At 50.2% G+C, this 15,814-nt stretch overlaps 3 protein-coding genes across 3 annotated transcripts; 1 reads left to right on the forward strand and 2 right to left on the reverse strand.

The window, feature by feature from the left end:
• Positions 1-4: 4 nt before the first annotated feature.
• N7473_012158 (uncharacterized protein) lies at positions 5-5,500 on the reverse strand (the record flags this gene model as incomplete). Its single annotated transcript, XM_057158097.1, has 4 exons — positions 5-4,558; positions 4,621-4,799; positions 4,873-5,190; positions 5,344-5,500. The coding sequence occupies 4 exons, from the start codon at positions 5,498-5,500 to the stop codon at positions 5-7; spliced, it is 5,208 nt and encodes a 1,735-aa protein (XP_057003947.1).
• Positions 5,501-10,844: 5,344 nt separating this feature from the next.
• Positions 10,845-12,505, reverse strand: N7473_012159 (agmatinase; the record flags this gene model as incomplete). The annotated part of the gene is made up of 8 exons (XM_057158098.1): positions 10,845-10,932; positions 11,006-11,156; positions 11,223-11,533; positions 11,614-11,835; positions 11,901-11,984; positions 12,046-12,136; positions 12,199-12,295; positions 12,371-12,505. 8 exons carry the CDS (start codon positions 12,503-12,505, stop codon positions 10,845-10,847), a joined length of 1,179 nt encoding a protein of 392 aa, XP_057003948.1.
• Positions 12,506-13,493: 988 nt separating this feature from the next.
• N7473_012160 (uncharacterized protein) lies at positions 13,494-15,632 on the forward strand. The gene is made up of 7 exons (XM_057158099.1): positions 13,494-13,807; positions 13,904-14,217; positions 14,268-14,357; positions 14,413-15,039; positions 15,088-15,162; positions 15,218-15,345; positions 15,406-15,632. Exons 1-7 carry the CDS (start codon positions 13,581-13,583, stop codon positions 15,598-15,600), a joined length of 1,656 nt encoding a protein of 551 aa, XP_057003949.1. The 5' UTR covers positions 13,494-13,580; the 3' UTR covers positions 15,601-15,632.
• Positions 15,633-15,814: the final 182 nt, after the last annotated feature.

The following is a 15,814-nucleotide window of genomic DNA, read 5'->3' on the forward strand; positions in this document are numbered from 1 at the left end:
CAGTTTAGAAGCAGTTGAGAGTGCTCTTCTTCTTTTTCTTGTTGAGCGCATTCATGCGCTCCTCAAGCTGAGCCCGAGCAGCCTCGGCTTCCTTACGAGCACTGCGCTCCTCCTCGACAGCCTGGAGAGACAGACGGGCGGAGTTGCGCTCCTTGCGGAGAGTGGAGAGCTCGTCTTCAAGACCCCAGGCCTTCTTCTTCCAGTTCTCGCAGTCATTCTTGAGCTTGGTGCTTTGGGACTCGAGGTCGCCGAGGGCTTCCTCGAGGGTGGCTGTCAGCTGCTTCTCAGCATATAGGTGCTTCTCAATTGTACGAATGCGGGCTTCCTGGTCCTCGACGATTTGTGCGTTGACAATCTCCTTGCTAGCATGACGAGAGCTTGGCGGGGACACACTACCACTGCCGTTAGCGGCAGAAGCGATAGTGGGAAGAGGAGGAAGAGGAATGGCGGGGGGAGGTGAAGGCAACGAAGCTGCTGATGAGCTCTTGCGGAGGTTAGAAGTGAGGGAGCTGCTGCGGTCATGGGAACCGTCGGAAGTTCCGTTCTTGACTTGAAGCTCGAGCTGCTCGATACGCACGCGGTAGGTCTCGATATCTCTCTCGAGAATGACGATTCTAGCCTTGGCATCCTCAAGAGCCTGGTCACGCTCTTGCTGGATGACAGAGAGACGGTTGTGGTGCTGGTCGAAGCTGTTGGTGATTTGCTCCTCGAGCTCCTCAACCAGGCGCACGCTCTTCTGCTTCTCCACGGTGATTTCCTCAACGAGAGCCTCCTTCTTTTTGACCTGCTCATCCTTCTGGCGAAGAGTGTCCTCCAGGGTGGCAACCAAGAGAGCCAGCTCATTAACCTTGGCCTCCTGGGTGGCATTCTTCTTGTTCAATTCTTCAATGTCACCAGCAGCCTCAAGCTGCTTACGCAGATCCTCATTGGTGTCCATAAGTTCAGCGTACTTCTCAGAGAAGTGCTGCTTCTGAGCCAAAACATCTTGAATCTGGTCCGTGAGAGTTGCACTGGTGACATCGGAGTTGAGGAGCGACGAGACAGCCTTGAGCAAGTGTACAAGCTCATCGCGGGAATCGGCAATATCCTTCTGCAGAGCAGCCATCGCCTTGTCGTGCTCGGCGTCCTTATCGGCGAGACGAGAATCTTGTTCGGCTTGAACTGCAGACTTGGTCCGTTCCTCAAGCTCGGCAAGCTCACGCTTGTGAGATTCCTGGAGCGATTCCAAGTCACCCTTGTGGGAGTCGAGGGCGGACCTGTGAGTGGCAATCTCCCGCTCGAGATCGGCGATGCGGGTCATATCAACGGGTGCGCTGTTGATATCGGTAGCAGAAGACTGTGCAAGCATTTGCTCCTGGAGATCGGCGTGGGACTTCTCCAAGGTGGTGATCGTATCGACATGGGTGGAGATAGTGGTCTTGTGCTGCTCGATATCCTTCTTAAGGCTATCCACCAGCTCTTGCTGCTGCGCACGCTCAGCCTCAGACGCCTGTGCGGCAGCCTCCTTATCAGGAGATTCATCAACGGAACGAGAGCGCTCCGAACGCATCGCCTCGACCGCGACGAGAGAAGACTCCAGCTCAGCCAGGGTAGTGGCAAGCTGCTGCTCCGAGGCCTGCAGAGACTGCAGCGCACTCTGGTGCTTGCCCTTCCACTCCGACAATTCACCCTCCAGAGCATCGATCTTCTTGTCCTGCTCCTCGGCGCCAGCATCCAAGGCCTTGGCCGCGACTTCTTGGCTCTTCAACAGGGCGTTGAGGTTCTCAATCTCGGCCAACAGCTGCTTCTCACGCGCCTCGTGGGCTTCACGGAGTTCCTGAATCTGGTTCTCCTGGTTGACGACTTGATCACGGAGTTGGGTAACAAGTGCCATGTCGACAGAAGAGGCACCCGACAAACTGGATCGCTCGCGGGTGAGACCAGAGATGATAGTGGCCTTCATCTCCATCTCCTTTTTGACGCTCTGGTTCTCAGCTTCAAGGGACTGCAGACGCTCCATGCGAGAAGAAAGTTCGTGCATGGTGGCATCGAGGTTGGCCTCAAAGTGTTGGTAGACGTCAGGCTTACTGGAGAGCTCTTCGGTGGCGATTGTGCGCAGCGCGGTGAGAGATCGGTGAGCACGGTCAACGCCGGAAAGAAGATTTTGACTAGTCATGCGGCGGATCATCTTGAAACCAGGGGTGGAAGGTGGGCTGGGCTTGTGGCGCTGGGCCTCAGCCTCAGCCTTCAACTTCTCAACAAGGGCGAGAATCTCCTCGTGCTCAGTCTGCAGCTCGGCATACTTCTGGGTCATCCGATCAGCATCGGCCTGGTGCTCAGCAAGCACATGGCGCATCTTCTCAGCCTCTTCGGCATCAGCAGGAGAAAGGACAGAAGGGACGATAGGAGTGGCGGGCGTGCAGACACCGCCATCCCTAGGCTCTTCAGAAAGCTCGCGCAAAGCAGGCGACTCCCCGGCCGAGGACAATTCCGAGGAGAGTGATTGCGAGAATGAGTGTTGTGCTCCAGACTTCAAGGTCGGAGCGGTCGTATCTTCTAAAAAAGACACGGGACGAGAGGGTTCGTTTTGAGCTAGAGGGGCTGGATGACGAGCTTCATCCATCTTGTCTTGCTGAATTTCAGCGAGCGCCTTCAGGGCCTGCTCGTACTTGGCCTCGAGCATCTCGTAGTCACTCAGAGTGTTCTCGTGGCTGAGACGAAGCTCGAAAAGCTCCTGGGTAACGGTCTCAAGCTTGTCAACGACAAATTTGGACTGAGCGGGGCTGGCAACTGGCTCTTCACAGACAGCTTCAGCGCGGCGGGCCTGGAGCTGGCTAGTTACGTTCTCAAGCACCTTCAGATCCTCGCCGGGTTCCTCGGTGGCCTCTTCGAACTCCTCGACAGACTCTTCCTCCTCCTCTTCGAGAATAGGCTCGGTCAGTCCCTCGTCAGACTCGGGAATCGCGGTTTCCGCAGCCTCGTTCAGAACGTCCAAAGACGGGGTGTGCTTGTGGTGGGACGTCTTTACCGGAACGGGGATGTGGGGAACGTCGGTGCCGTTGGTGCGCGGCTGGTCATCGCCGTTCTGCTGCTGGTGACGAGTATCGAGATCGTGGAGCAGGTTGTCAAGGGCCCCCAGGCCTCGTTGGCGCTGGATAACATGCTCCAGGCGAATCATCTCGCGCTGCATCAGCTCCATATCCTGATCAGACTCGGCAAGACGATCTTCTAAGGTAGAGATGTACTCCTCGCAGCCGGCCTCGTTCTCACGAGCACGGCTGAGCTCCTTCCGCAACTCGGCCACGATAGTAGCATGCTTCTCCTCGCCAGTGGACGCACCGTCTAGCTTAGATTCCAACTCGTGGAGATAAGTCTCGGTGCTGGCCTCACGGTCCAGCAGTTTCTGCAAACGGGACTGGAGCTGCGAGTTCACTGTCTCGACATAGGTGCACTTGGACTCGCGCTCCAGAAGGGTGCTCTCCGTGGTAGCCAGGGAGGAACGTGTCTCAGACAAAGACGATTCCAAGGCCTGAATGGTCTTTTCGTACTCGACCACGACCTGCTCCACGGATTCGGCGAACGATTTGGACCGCTGGATTCGCTCAATGGAGCTCTTGCCCAAGTCATCTGGGTGTCCGTCGGCCTCTCCATTGGTGGTCGACTCATTGGCCAGTTGTGAAATCAGCTTGGTGTGGCGCTGGCTGAGGGCGTTGTAGCTCTCCTGGGCATCAAGCAGCTGGTTCTGCAGCTGGATTTCACGTTCGTTCTTGCGCTCATTACGTTCCGTTGATGCTGCTTCCCTGCGTTCAGAGCCCTCAGAGTTGCGAATCTGCTGACGGAGGAAAGCAACCTCTGCCTTCAAGCGATCGATCAAAGCCTGCTTGTCGCCCTCATCGGCAACATGTTGGATCCGCGGCTTGCTCTGAATTGCTCGTGCTCGTTGCGCATACTGAATGGTGTTGAGGGTCTCGCTCAAGTGGAATTCTGCAGGAGTGACACAGGCAATCATATAAGTAATTGCATTCCCACCCAGGGAATCTTGCAGAAGACGGGTGAGTTTTGAGTCACGGTAGGAGACGTGGGAGCCTGGTTGACGAGAGGAAAGTTGCGAAATGACCTTGCCAAGGGCAGCAAGACCAGCATTGATAGAGATACCCTCCTTGGCACGTTCACCTGAAGCACCGGTATTCTTGAGACGTTCACTACCCGCCAAATCCACAAAGTGAAGCTTGCTGTCCACAGTAACAGACTCACCACCAGAGAAAGAATCCACTGGCATGGACATGCGCTTTTCCTTGGGGGACATCGTTTGAGTAGCAGTCTTGCGCTGGACGAGATTCAAACTAAAGACGGCATGCGAACGCGAAGATTTGGCGTTGATAGCGGTCGAGTCGGTTTGACGAATGGTCGATCCAAAGGTGAGAGCTCCAATCAGGTCTTCGAACGAATTGATGTTGACCTGGTGGAGGCCGGTTAGAAGAATTCGGCCCTTGGCGTCCTCACGAATGGTAACAGAGCCGCGATCAGTTGCGGAGACCGAGTCGGGAAGAAGCAAGTCACGCAGGTGTTCGTTATAGATCTAGATATAGAGTGTGAGCTTCGAAATCTGATGACCATGCACTGTAGCGAATGGAGTCGTACCTCAACATATGTGGCCTTCAATTGCCAGTTCTTTTCCACAGTCGACTTTCCAAAGCTAGAGGCTGAGCTCATGGAGTATCGTTGCGGGGTTCGGAGGCCGGTTGAGCTGGAGCCATTGCGGGCGTGTTTTGGCCCATCGAGTTTCTCGAACAAGGCCTGCGCAGCGCGAGGGATGATACCTGTATGGGACATTGCAATCAGCTAGCCGCTCTGCGTAGTGCTGTCCTTCTTCCTTGACTCCTGCCAACTCACCCATCGCACCAGAATTTTCCTGTTCCCCTGATGTACCCATTGTATATGATTTTCCAGCGCCGGATTGGCCATACGCCAATATGGAAACATTGTATCCCTGAATGAAAGAGTTGACACTGTCGTTCAAATATTCCCAAATACCATCCTGCTCCACCGTCTCGGGGAAAACGCGATCGAACACAAATAACTTGCGACCTTGGGGAACATCTACCGCAACGCTGGTCGGGCTCGTGACATGAACCATGGATCGTTGGAATCGCTGGGGAATCAACTCGTATCCGGGATCGGTAGGCTTGAGAGGTGGTCGCACTCGGACAGCTGTTGCGGCCGTTAGTTGTTTGTTGTTCCAATGTCTCTATTTGTGTTGCCCTGATCCATGCCTCCCCCCGAGTCGTACTGCAGTAGGCCATGCTGCTGCTGTACGTACGCACAGCAGGCGGGAATAGCGGTAGGATTTGAAAGAGGACGTACCAACTTTGACAGCAGTCTTGCCATCCTCGTCCGAGGCGCGACTTCCGCCATGTCTACTGCTCATGCTCATGCGACTGTTGCTGCGCGGCGTGCGCATCAGCGCGCTGATGGGCCGCGGGGCGGGACCCGTCGGCGACGCTGGCGGTGAGACGGTCATTCTCTCCAGGAGAGACCACGCCGGGTGGGAAAAAGTGAGAGTTGAAAGACGTCAGAGAGAGTCGAATTGTTTCGTGGATGTTAAAGAATCACGATCATCAGGAGTAATAGAGACGGATTGTCTAGAATGTGGAGAGTTGCGAGGATTAGTGTCCAGAACCAAGAACCCCTTAAATTTTTCGGCGGAAAAAAAGCGCTTAGGTAGCGCCTTCACAATCGGTCGCACAACCAGCCTCGCGAATCGGTATAACAACAGGATGGAGGGAGCACATACCTGGATGGTTCAGACGGTCCTCTCTCACAAAGAAACAAGCAATTGCCAGAAATGAAATCCCCAGTCAGGCAGGAGAGGAAGGGTAAGGAGGTGTAAAAGCACCGCGCAACGTCTGGAGAAGGCCGTGCACGGGCTAACTGCAGGTGGATTAGCTCCGATTAAGATGAAGGAGGATTCGGTGTTGGTTGATGATGGTGGAGACTCCGAGAGACCAAGGGGACAAGTGGATTGGGGGGGGGGGGGGGCCAGAAAAAACAGTGGATGAGGTGGATGAATGGGGGATGGATTGGCAATGGAAGTGATTGTCCAGAAGCGAAGGGGAGAATCAAGAAAAAGAGAAAAGGACAGTTAGAGTTTGAGAGAGAGCAGAGAGCAGAGAGAGCAGTACAAAGTAAAAAGCCCTTGGGTCTATACAAACTTTCTACTGGACGTGTCGCTGCGGGAGTGTTCCAGTGGAAAGTCCAGTCTGGTTCAGGGGAAATAACACTGTAGAGTACGGAGTACGGAACTGTAGGTACTACTACAATTACTACGGAGTATTCACTTTTGACTAGAGTTCACTATTGTCACTTGTCAACAACTATTCTCTCTCCCTCACAATGGCCTAACCCTATGAGACTGATCACTAGGCAACTATGGGGTATCGTCGCCGTACTACTACTTCCACTACGGCCGCCACCTCGGTTCGCCGACCAGCCCCAGACACTAATGAACTTATTGGGTTAATTGACCCTAGATCACGCTGACCCCCCTACCGTCCACTCTGTGCAATGTTCCAGGAATCCAGACTCGACCGAGGCGAGGGGGCATTGACTATAATGCATCAATAGAGTCAATACATCTTCATCTTCATCATTATGCATCTCATGGAATGTTAACGGCTCGGCCCCACGGGTGTTCCACGGTTCTCAGTCAACCACGCGCGTTTCCTGGAATCTGCCAATCTGGACGGAGAACTCGGGATATTTGATCCTTCACAAGTGGAGTCGCCATTCCAGAACCATTGAACCGCGTACTTTTGGTCTCTCCCTTCTCCATCCATGCGCTGACAGTTGAAACAATCGATATGCACCCAGTCAATACTGGATCAACATCGCGCAGCCACCAGGAACCAAAGCACCCACTCGTTCTCTAGCCTGGTGTGTACATTATTCTACAGTGAGTGTTTCAGATTCGTACTTTAGGTCATTAGCTATCACCAACGGCGCATTTGGTCCGGTCGCTCGGAGACTCTGTCCTGCCACCTCCACACAATAACAATACTAGCACCCCGTACCGAGGATGTCTCTTGGCCACGCTCCCCTTTTCCCGCTCTCGTTCGCATGGATACCCCGACTCCCACCACTCTTCTGGTACCGAATGCACGCAGGCCTTCAAATGTCGATCTTCTCGCGTCCATCGTCCACTCGTAAATGGACACCAGGGCCAGGCCAGGGACGAAGACGGGCCAGCCGACCAATACGGCAATTCTCCTCTCTGATCCTCGGGGCTCCACCGTCCAGCCCGCCGGCGCCGCGATCTCTCCCCTGACAGCGAGGCTGAGACCTAATTAACTAACCAGACGCTCCGGAATTCAACATCCAGGCCAGAGGGCAAGTCTTCTTGGAATGGTTCAAAAGAAGTCGCTCAGTAGCCGCACATCATCGCTGACTATGAGTGCTTCGCAATGGCCATTTAATTACTAGATTTCCTCAATGATCACAACCCTGCGTCAAATCACTTCACATGGCGCAGTCAATTCAACCAGCATATTCCAGCCCAAAATTGAGATCCAAATCTCCTGCATCAAATCTGATAAAACTGCAATTCAAGCACTTCCAACTTTCGAACACAGCGTCCCTCGGTCGCCGACCAAGCCCCCAATCCATACAGGCGGGGGCCGAGCTCACGCCCAGATGGCGCATGATCGACGCGTTCGTTATTAAACACATTGTGCCACGAACTTTCTCTTGAACGAACATGGACGAACTCAACGCCATCCGTAGCCTTAATTATGAAGTACAGTACGGAGGTCCATCCAAAAAGTATTGCGCAGCGCACGTACCACCATTATATTACCACTAGCGTTATACCAAGCGAATACACACAATCCCCCTGAATAGAATAGTCTTCATCTTCTGTCTACTACCTATCTACTACTACTGCTGCCTACATCTACCATTATGCCAAAACAATCAACCCTTGCTGATCGTGTGACTGTCGTCGCATTAAGGGCGTATACGACGAAAACGTCTGCTGAGATCGCGAAGATAGTAGATCTATCAATTGCTACTGTTAATCGTATCTACGCGCGCGCGATAGAGCGCGGTTTTGACCTAATCCATACAAAGATCACCGACGAATACGTTCAAGACGGTGCTCGCTCTGGTCGGCTAACTAAGCAAGATCCTCAGACTGTTAACACTATTCTGCCGAAGGTGCGCCTTGATCGATTTGGTCGAGAGAAAACATGCGCTGATCTTGCTGGAGAACTTAGCCAGGAAGGGATCGAAATTTCATCCTCTACTGTCTAGACTATCCTCAGGAAGGCCGGTTTACGCAAGACGAAACCGACGAGGAAGCCTGGACTGACGAAGAAGTTGCGCGCTGAACGATTAGCTTGGTGCTTAGCTTACGAGCACTGGACTCTTGACGATTGGAAGAATGTGATCTTCTCTGATGAAACCTCGGTTATTCTTCTACATCGCCGTGGTGGTTATCGTGTTTGGCGTTCTAAGGATGAAGCTTTTCTACGCTTGTGTATTCGTGAGCGTTGGAAAGGCTCTTCTGAGTTTATGTTTTGGGGCTGTTTTACCTACGATAAAAAAGGCCCTTGTCACTGTTGGTGCCCTGAAACTGCTATACAAAAACGTGAAGCAGAGCAAGAGATTGAAGCTCTTAATCAAGAGATCGAACTAATTCTACGCGAACAGTGGGAGCTAGAGACTGGCGTACGGCGTATTAATCTTCGTCGACAGCCTGCTGGTAGAAAGCCTACATAGAGATTCAATAAGCAGAATAGAAAGCTTTCACGAGGATCTAAGGGTGGAATTGATTGGTATCGCTATCAAAAGATAAATCTTCTACCAAAGCTTATTCCTTTTGCTAAGGAATGCACTACAACGCGGCCAAAAACGATCGTACAGGAAGATAAAGCTCCAGCGCATAATCATTATATTCAACAGCGAGTATTTGATATAGCTCAGGTGCAGCGATTAGTGTGGTGCCCAAATTCGCCTGATCTCAATGCTATTGAGCCTGCGTGGCCTTGGATGAAACGAAAGACTACTAGAAAGGGAGCGCCTAAGTCTAGACAGGAAGCTATTGCTATATAGAATAAAACCTAGCAAGAGCTACCGCAGGAAAAGATTCAGGCTTGGATTGAGCGTATACCCACGCATATCAAGAAGATCATTGAATTAGAAGGGGGGAACGAATATAAGGAAGGCCGGTAAATTATACTATGTAGTACGTTAATGTAATTTAATAGTGGTACGTGCGCTGCGCAATACTTTTTGGATGGACCTCCGTACGGAGTAGTTTGTACGGTTGCCCTTCGGACCGAAATAAAATGAAGCGCCCCCCTTGCACAACCTATCAACACTAATAGGTAGAGCGCATCTCGAATCGGTCTCGTGTGAGGTAAGGTTCGCGGTAGGGCTTGGAAATATGAAGGATCGATCAGAGAGAGATCCTCATTCTGCTGGACTCCACTTTGCTGGCTGACAGACAGGTAGATGGTTCCATCGAGACCTAGCCCATCTTTGGGCTGTTAGGCATCGGTGCTATGCTTGTATTTGCTTCGTCGAGTTGCGTGCTTGTCGAGTTTGTGACTGATCGTAGAAAGGGAGTGAGGGTTTTGTACCTTGAATATTGAACATATACACAACCAAGATTTTATCTCTTAGGCGTTTCATCCGGTATACCATAGAATATCTCGACTACCTGGACTCCGTACACCACGTTTCGTCGCAAACCACGAACAGACCAGCTCCTACTCTACAGCTTCAATTTAACTGACTCGTTGCCAGCTCGCACTCCGTATCCAACGTGTCCAGGCCATGCCGGAAGAGCCGGGTCCTGAGCGACTACATTGACCGGGCCCGCCGTTGGTTTCAGGTTTCGAGCTTGGTTCATCCTCTCCACTTTGCTGGAAGCGCTCGCAATCGCATCACCATTGAAATTGCCATGGACTTGGTTTCAGGGGCTACAGTAAATATCAAAGATTGAGGTCTCAATACTAAGAAGCAGTCATGCTTGTCTCGGAATGGGCAGTTGAATGTCAGCATTCAGAACAGCTCTCATCGCACAGGTTCGTCGTGTTTTGAAACAACCTTCTTCGAGTTGACCAGGGGCGGGGGCTAAGGTTGTGACCCACAATGCACAAGGTTTTTAATTTAGATTGTGATAACTCAATCGCTCACGAAAGTCACTATTCTTGGCATGACCGAGATCAGAATCTGTATTTGGAGGTGAGAGACATGTATTAGTGACCGTTCTGAGTCGATTTTTAAATTCATTCTACGAAATACTAGCAAAATCAGGTGGGCTTCGAAGTCGAATTGACGCTCATGGGCCAGAGATATATACTGCAACCCGAAAATCAAATCTCCAGGTTTCGATGCACTTGAATTTTGATCCCTCCCAAAGTGGAAAGGGCCAGGTGGCGCTCTTAAGATAAAAGAGAGTTCACTCCCATGACTTCTCTCCAAAGGGCGTAATTCAAAGATAAAAACTCTACAGGGATTCGTAGCTACACTTTCAGAGGAAGCCAAGGCTTCATATTTCTCTCATTTGTGGATGCGCCTGCATTTAGAATCGTTCCACCGCCGAAGCTGAATATTCTTGTCAAAAAATTTTTAACGTGGATAATCACTTCCATCGTTTCAACCATGGAAATTATTGAAAAATGTTGAATAGTAGGTACCATAGAGGTACTGGGATTTCTTTCACGGCTTCACTACCACATGATCGCATCATCCCATACAAAAAGTCCTCCGCTCAACAACCATCTACCACCTACAAACTCCACTCACACCTCCAATTGCACATCAGACAGACGAAATCAAGTCTTCAAAAGTAGCCATGCTTTCTACAGTTCGTGCGACCGACCCTCGACAGACAGGGGACCCTTCTTCACCATGATGGTGAGAACCTCGTACAACACATCCGCAGCCGCCCTGCAGGCCAAATGGTTAGCTCGGTGCCTGTAATCTCCGACTTCTACAAGATCTAGGACAAAATAAAACTCACATCGTGGACAGCTCGGCATTGGTATCATATGCCGGTGCAACCTCGACAATATCCGCACCGATGAAGTTCAATCCATCGAGACCACGAATAATTGTTCGTAGCTCGCGTGTAGACCAACCTCCAGTTTCGGGGGTACCAGTAGCCGGGGCAACTGGATATTCAAAATTAGTAATTGATCAGAACATGGGATCGCAAAATAGTTTGAGGGATGACCTACAGGCGGGATCGAGGGTGTCAATGTCAATTGACAGGTACACAGGGTTCTCCGTGCCGACACGGTCCCGAATTTTCTTGATGATACCGTCGGTGCCAATCGTGTCAATCTCTCGGGCTTCGACAATTTCAAACCCACAATATCCATCGTTCTCATAATCCGAAGGGCCAGAGAGAGTGGTGCGGATGCCGGCGTGGATATTGGTGTCATTTCTCAGCAAGCCCTCCATAGCAGCGTGATAGAAGTAAGTGCCGTGGTTGATGGCAGCGACTTGGCTGGGCGAGCCACCGAAGACCTTGGGTTTCCAGGTGTCGCTGGGTAATAATTAGCCAGAGTCGTGTTCTCATCATTCTATCTCCCCTTGGTAGACTTGGAAGGTTGTAGGCTAGCTTACAGATGACTGTCAAAGTGAATGACAGTGACAGGCCCGTAGGCTCTGTTGATGCTCCGTAGCAAGGGCAGGGTAATAGTATGATCACCTCCGAGGGTGATAACGCGGGGTAGTGTCTTTCCTGCTCGGGACAGACCTGGCTTATGAGCATCGGTAAACGGCTTGCGCATTAGAACACTGTTGTGACCTTCTTCGATCTGCTGAATAGCCCAGGCATTGTCGTAACTATGAGAGAAATATCTGTCAGCTTTGGATTCTCCATATATCAGAAGTTTAACAAGGGCACATACGAAGTGACTGGGACATCACCACAGTCCAGGACCTTCAAATCGCTAACAAACGGGTTCGCCTGAAGGGGCACGTTGTATCCACCGCTATTTCTCGATGGTCAAATCTCGAACTTGCTTCCTGGGTACCTAGATGATTGAAACATACTAGAGATTGAGTCGGCGTGAGCCTTGTCTGATGCCACTCGGTCCAAAGCGAGCACCTGGTCTATACGAAGTACCGGTATCGAAGGGGGCTCCTAGAGCAATATGAGTTTTTGAACGTTGTCTGGAGAATGGATCGAAGTGGCGATATATTCACCTAGGAAGGCAATATCGTAGCTCTCGTCCTCGCTAGAAAGACATGGGAAGTAAGGAAGGCGACCGAACGTGGAGATGCCGGAGAATACCGAGTCAGCCTAAAGGTGGTGTTTCAATGTTAGGTACTTGAACCCACTCCGTGTTTAAACATTCGTAACAGCCAAATTTCGTACCTGCGTGCCGCCATCTCCCGGCAGCGTGTTGTACCATAGTCCTTTGTGTGGCCCCGACATGGGAGTCTGTCCATGATCTCCATGCGCCGCTGATAGCGCAGAGAAAATGAAAAGGCTAAGAGTAGTAGTAATCATTGTAGTATGAGAAGATAGGATCCAGAGTAGATTAAAGGTTCAGCTCTTAGTGACAAACCATAGAGCCAATCTATTACATCGTAGAATGCAGTTTGGCTTGAGATATATATGCAGAATATCACGATGAACTCCGAATTTCTGCTTGACCAATGTACATCCCTTGATGTAATTACTGCCCGCAGATTTCGCTGAGAGTTGCGTTATCGTACCTGGCATTGCTCTGTCTCCTCCCTTTGCCCATATTCAGCAACCGCTTTGAAACCTAGCTTGGTGCAAACTCACGTCACCTCCCGATTGTTGGTCTCGCAGTTTATTCATGAAATTGAATCACTATCTACTCAATGCCGTCCTCTCTATCTTACTTCCCGATTGAGTACTTGGCTGAACTGCGCATTGCGGGGGTTCGCGGCTTGGCTATGTAAGGCCTTATGCAAGGCCACATGGGGTAAACGATTAATGAAAAAAGAAAACAATTGCTATTTACAAAAAAGGAAGGCCAGGGGAGAGGGCGACAATTGTCAATACGCGGAGAATAAGATAAGAGTCTCTATTTGGGGTTGGTCTTTGACGTGGCTTATCGCGGGGTTGTCATTGGTGATTTTTGAGGATCCTGTCCGAGAACGGAGTCAGCATGTAGATCGAAGCCCCGCGGAGGACAACAAGCTTTACACGACTTATTACTTCTCGTTGGAAGAAGAAAAACAAGGACCACCGGGAGAATTGACCAATTTTCCAACGGGGCTGGAACTCTATTCAATTCAAGAGCTCATTTCCCAAGATTACTTTTCTCCCTCTCATTCGCCCTTAACTTGAGAAACTCGAATGCTCCGGGGTCAGACGTCAATTCACTGATAAGACCCATGCTGGGTATGTAGGTGCCTCCAACTATATGATTATTAGAATCTAGATAGGATTGAAGTAGATATAGACTCAGCCTTTGATGTTAGAGAAAACGAACTGTGTAATTTTTATCCAATCCCTGTTTTCTAGTTTTCAGAGTCCAAGAAGACCAACAATTGTTCGCGTCTATGCCCCTGACGTTGATTATTGAAACGTGATCCAGCAATCAGCAACCATGACTGAAGAGAAAGATATAGAAAAAACCTCCCATGGCATTGGTCCCAGTACCTCCTCTGGTCAGATACAGGTATCAATCGAAAAGGGCGATACTCATCTTGTCTGCAATGCAGGAGGTACAGCAGATGGGTCCAAAGTCCACCCACAGCCTACCACTGATCCATTGGATCCATTAAACTGGCCAACTATGCAGAAGCATGTTATACTAGCAATTGTCATGTTCAAGTGAGTCCTTTTCAATTTTACTCAATTCCCGTGTTGCGCGTTCGATGAGCAACAGAGTCCCACGTAATATGCTAACGCAGGCAATGTTTGCCTTAGATACTTCCTCTTCACGTATCTCACGACAACGACGGTGCCTTCCTTCACCGAAATTCAAGACCAGTATCAGATCACTTATGCACAAGTGAATTGGACCGTCGCTGTACCCGCCCTCGGTCTATCCGTTGGCCCTCTGATATGGTCTTCTTTCAGTGACATATATGGACGTCGACTCATCTTCCTAATTGGAACGACTATTGCTTTGGTATCGACAATTGGAGCTGCTGTCGCGGATAGCTATTCCGGATACATGTCTGCCCGATTTTTCCAAGGGTTCGGTGTCAGTCCTGCTTCGACTGTTGGCATGGCTGTTGGTTAGTTCTCCGATTACTCGGTTGTTTTTCAGTCGCTAAGGAAATAATAGTCAACGATCTGTTCTTTGATTATGAGAGAGGACAGAAGCTTGGGTTGTGGGTGTTGGCGATAGATTCTGGACTCCTTCTCGGACCAACCCGTAGGTTCCTCCACTTTTCTCGCTGGTGACCATACTAACAGACTCAATTTGCTAGTGGGTGGCTTTCTTGACCTTGTGAGCTCCGCATGGATTAACTGGTTCAACGCGATTCTCTTTGCCGCTCTTTTGGTACTAGAGCTATTCTTTATGCCAGAGACGCTTTATCCCCGACAGAAAATGCTCCTCCATCAAAGCACTACACTCACCATTAAGAATACTTCCTCTACCGCCGAGAAACAGGAAAGCAAGGGACCCGAGCAAGCAACAGAGATACTTTCTGGAGAGTTCCAGTCAAACCTCCGCCGAACAAAATCCCTACCATTCGTGAACTTGCAACCTGTTCCAGGGATGCGACACCCTAAGCCGTGGGACTCGATCACTCGATTCTTCATCACATTTCAATTTCCTACAGTTTCTATCGCAGTAATTGGATATTCTTTCGTTTGGTATTGGTGGGTTCTCTCAGTGATCACAATGGTGCCAGCCGCATATGTGAACTATACCCCGCTTATACAAGGACTATTGTTTCTCGGATTGTTTTTGGGCACTATAGTCTCAGAAATCTTCTGCTCTGGGCGATTGAGTGATTATATTGTTGAGAAGTTGGCAAAAAAGCAAGGCAATGTCCGCGTTGCAGAAATGCGGTTGTGGCTAGTCTATCCCGCCATTTTGGTTACTGCAGGTAAGCTTGACCGAGGACCCAGTTTGCTAGACTTGACTAATGGCGTAGTTGGCTCAATTTTGTGGGGAGTGAGCATCGACAAAAATTACCACTGGATGGTTGGTCAAGTTGCATTCTTCCTATGTAAGACATGACTTTATATGCGATAACCCAGTTGAAGAAACTGACAACGGAACAGTTGCGGCAGGGATTCAGATTGGCAATACTGTCACCAGCAGTTATATTGTCGACAACTATCCTTTGCAGTCTACGAGTGTCATCACATTTTACGCCGTTTTTCTTAACCTGAGTGCATTTATCAACCCAGTGAGTCAAGACTGCCATAGTCAGGATAATTTTAACAATTCGCTAATTTAGACTCGCCAGTTTTTCATTGCATCTTGGCAGGCCTCAGTTGGTTGGACTTGGACGTTTACAGCGCAAGGTTTGATCGTTCTATTCGGGGGATCTTTGCTATTTGGAGCTTTACAAAAATATGGGGGACTAATGCGGACTAAGGGGCCGCAGCCATCCTGGGTCAACCCGGAGTATGATATTGTTGGTGAAGTCTCAGCCGAATGATCAGAGTCGTTTTGTCAATACCGTCTGCGGATCTAATCAAATCACCGAGAATTTCAGATATAAATCCTTTACAAGACTTGGCAGAGGAAAAATTCTACTAGAAGTTGAAAGTCAAATAACTCTAATAATGTTGCTCGTGCGGCTACGTAACCGGTTGCTTGCTGCCGTGCCCAGGCCTCTGGGGCAGAAGAACTACCAGCACGAACTGAAAAGA

This window comes from Penicillium subrubescens (genome assembly GCF_028828155.1).
Source record: "Penicillium subrubescens strain IBT 31985 chromosome Unknown utg000010l_segment0_segment0, whole genome shotgun sequence".
NCBI classification, from domain to species: domain Eukaryota; kingdom Fungi; phylum Ascomycota; class Eurotiomycetes; order Eurotiales; family Aspergillaceae; genus Penicillium; species Penicillium subrubescens.

Coding starts and splice junctions, on each gene's coding strand:
- N7473_012160 (XM_057158099.1), top strand. CDS start 13,581: ATGACTGAAGAGAAAGATATAGAAAAAACCTCCCATGGCATTGGTCCC. Junction 13,808..13,903: donor CTAGCAATTGTCATGTTCAA/GTGAGTCCTTTT, acceptor TGTTTGCCTTAG/ATACTTCCTCTTCACGTATC. Junction 14,218..14,267: donor GACTGTTGGCATGGCTGTTG/GTTAGTTCTCCG, acceptor AGGAAATAATAG/TCAACGATCTGTTCTTTGAT.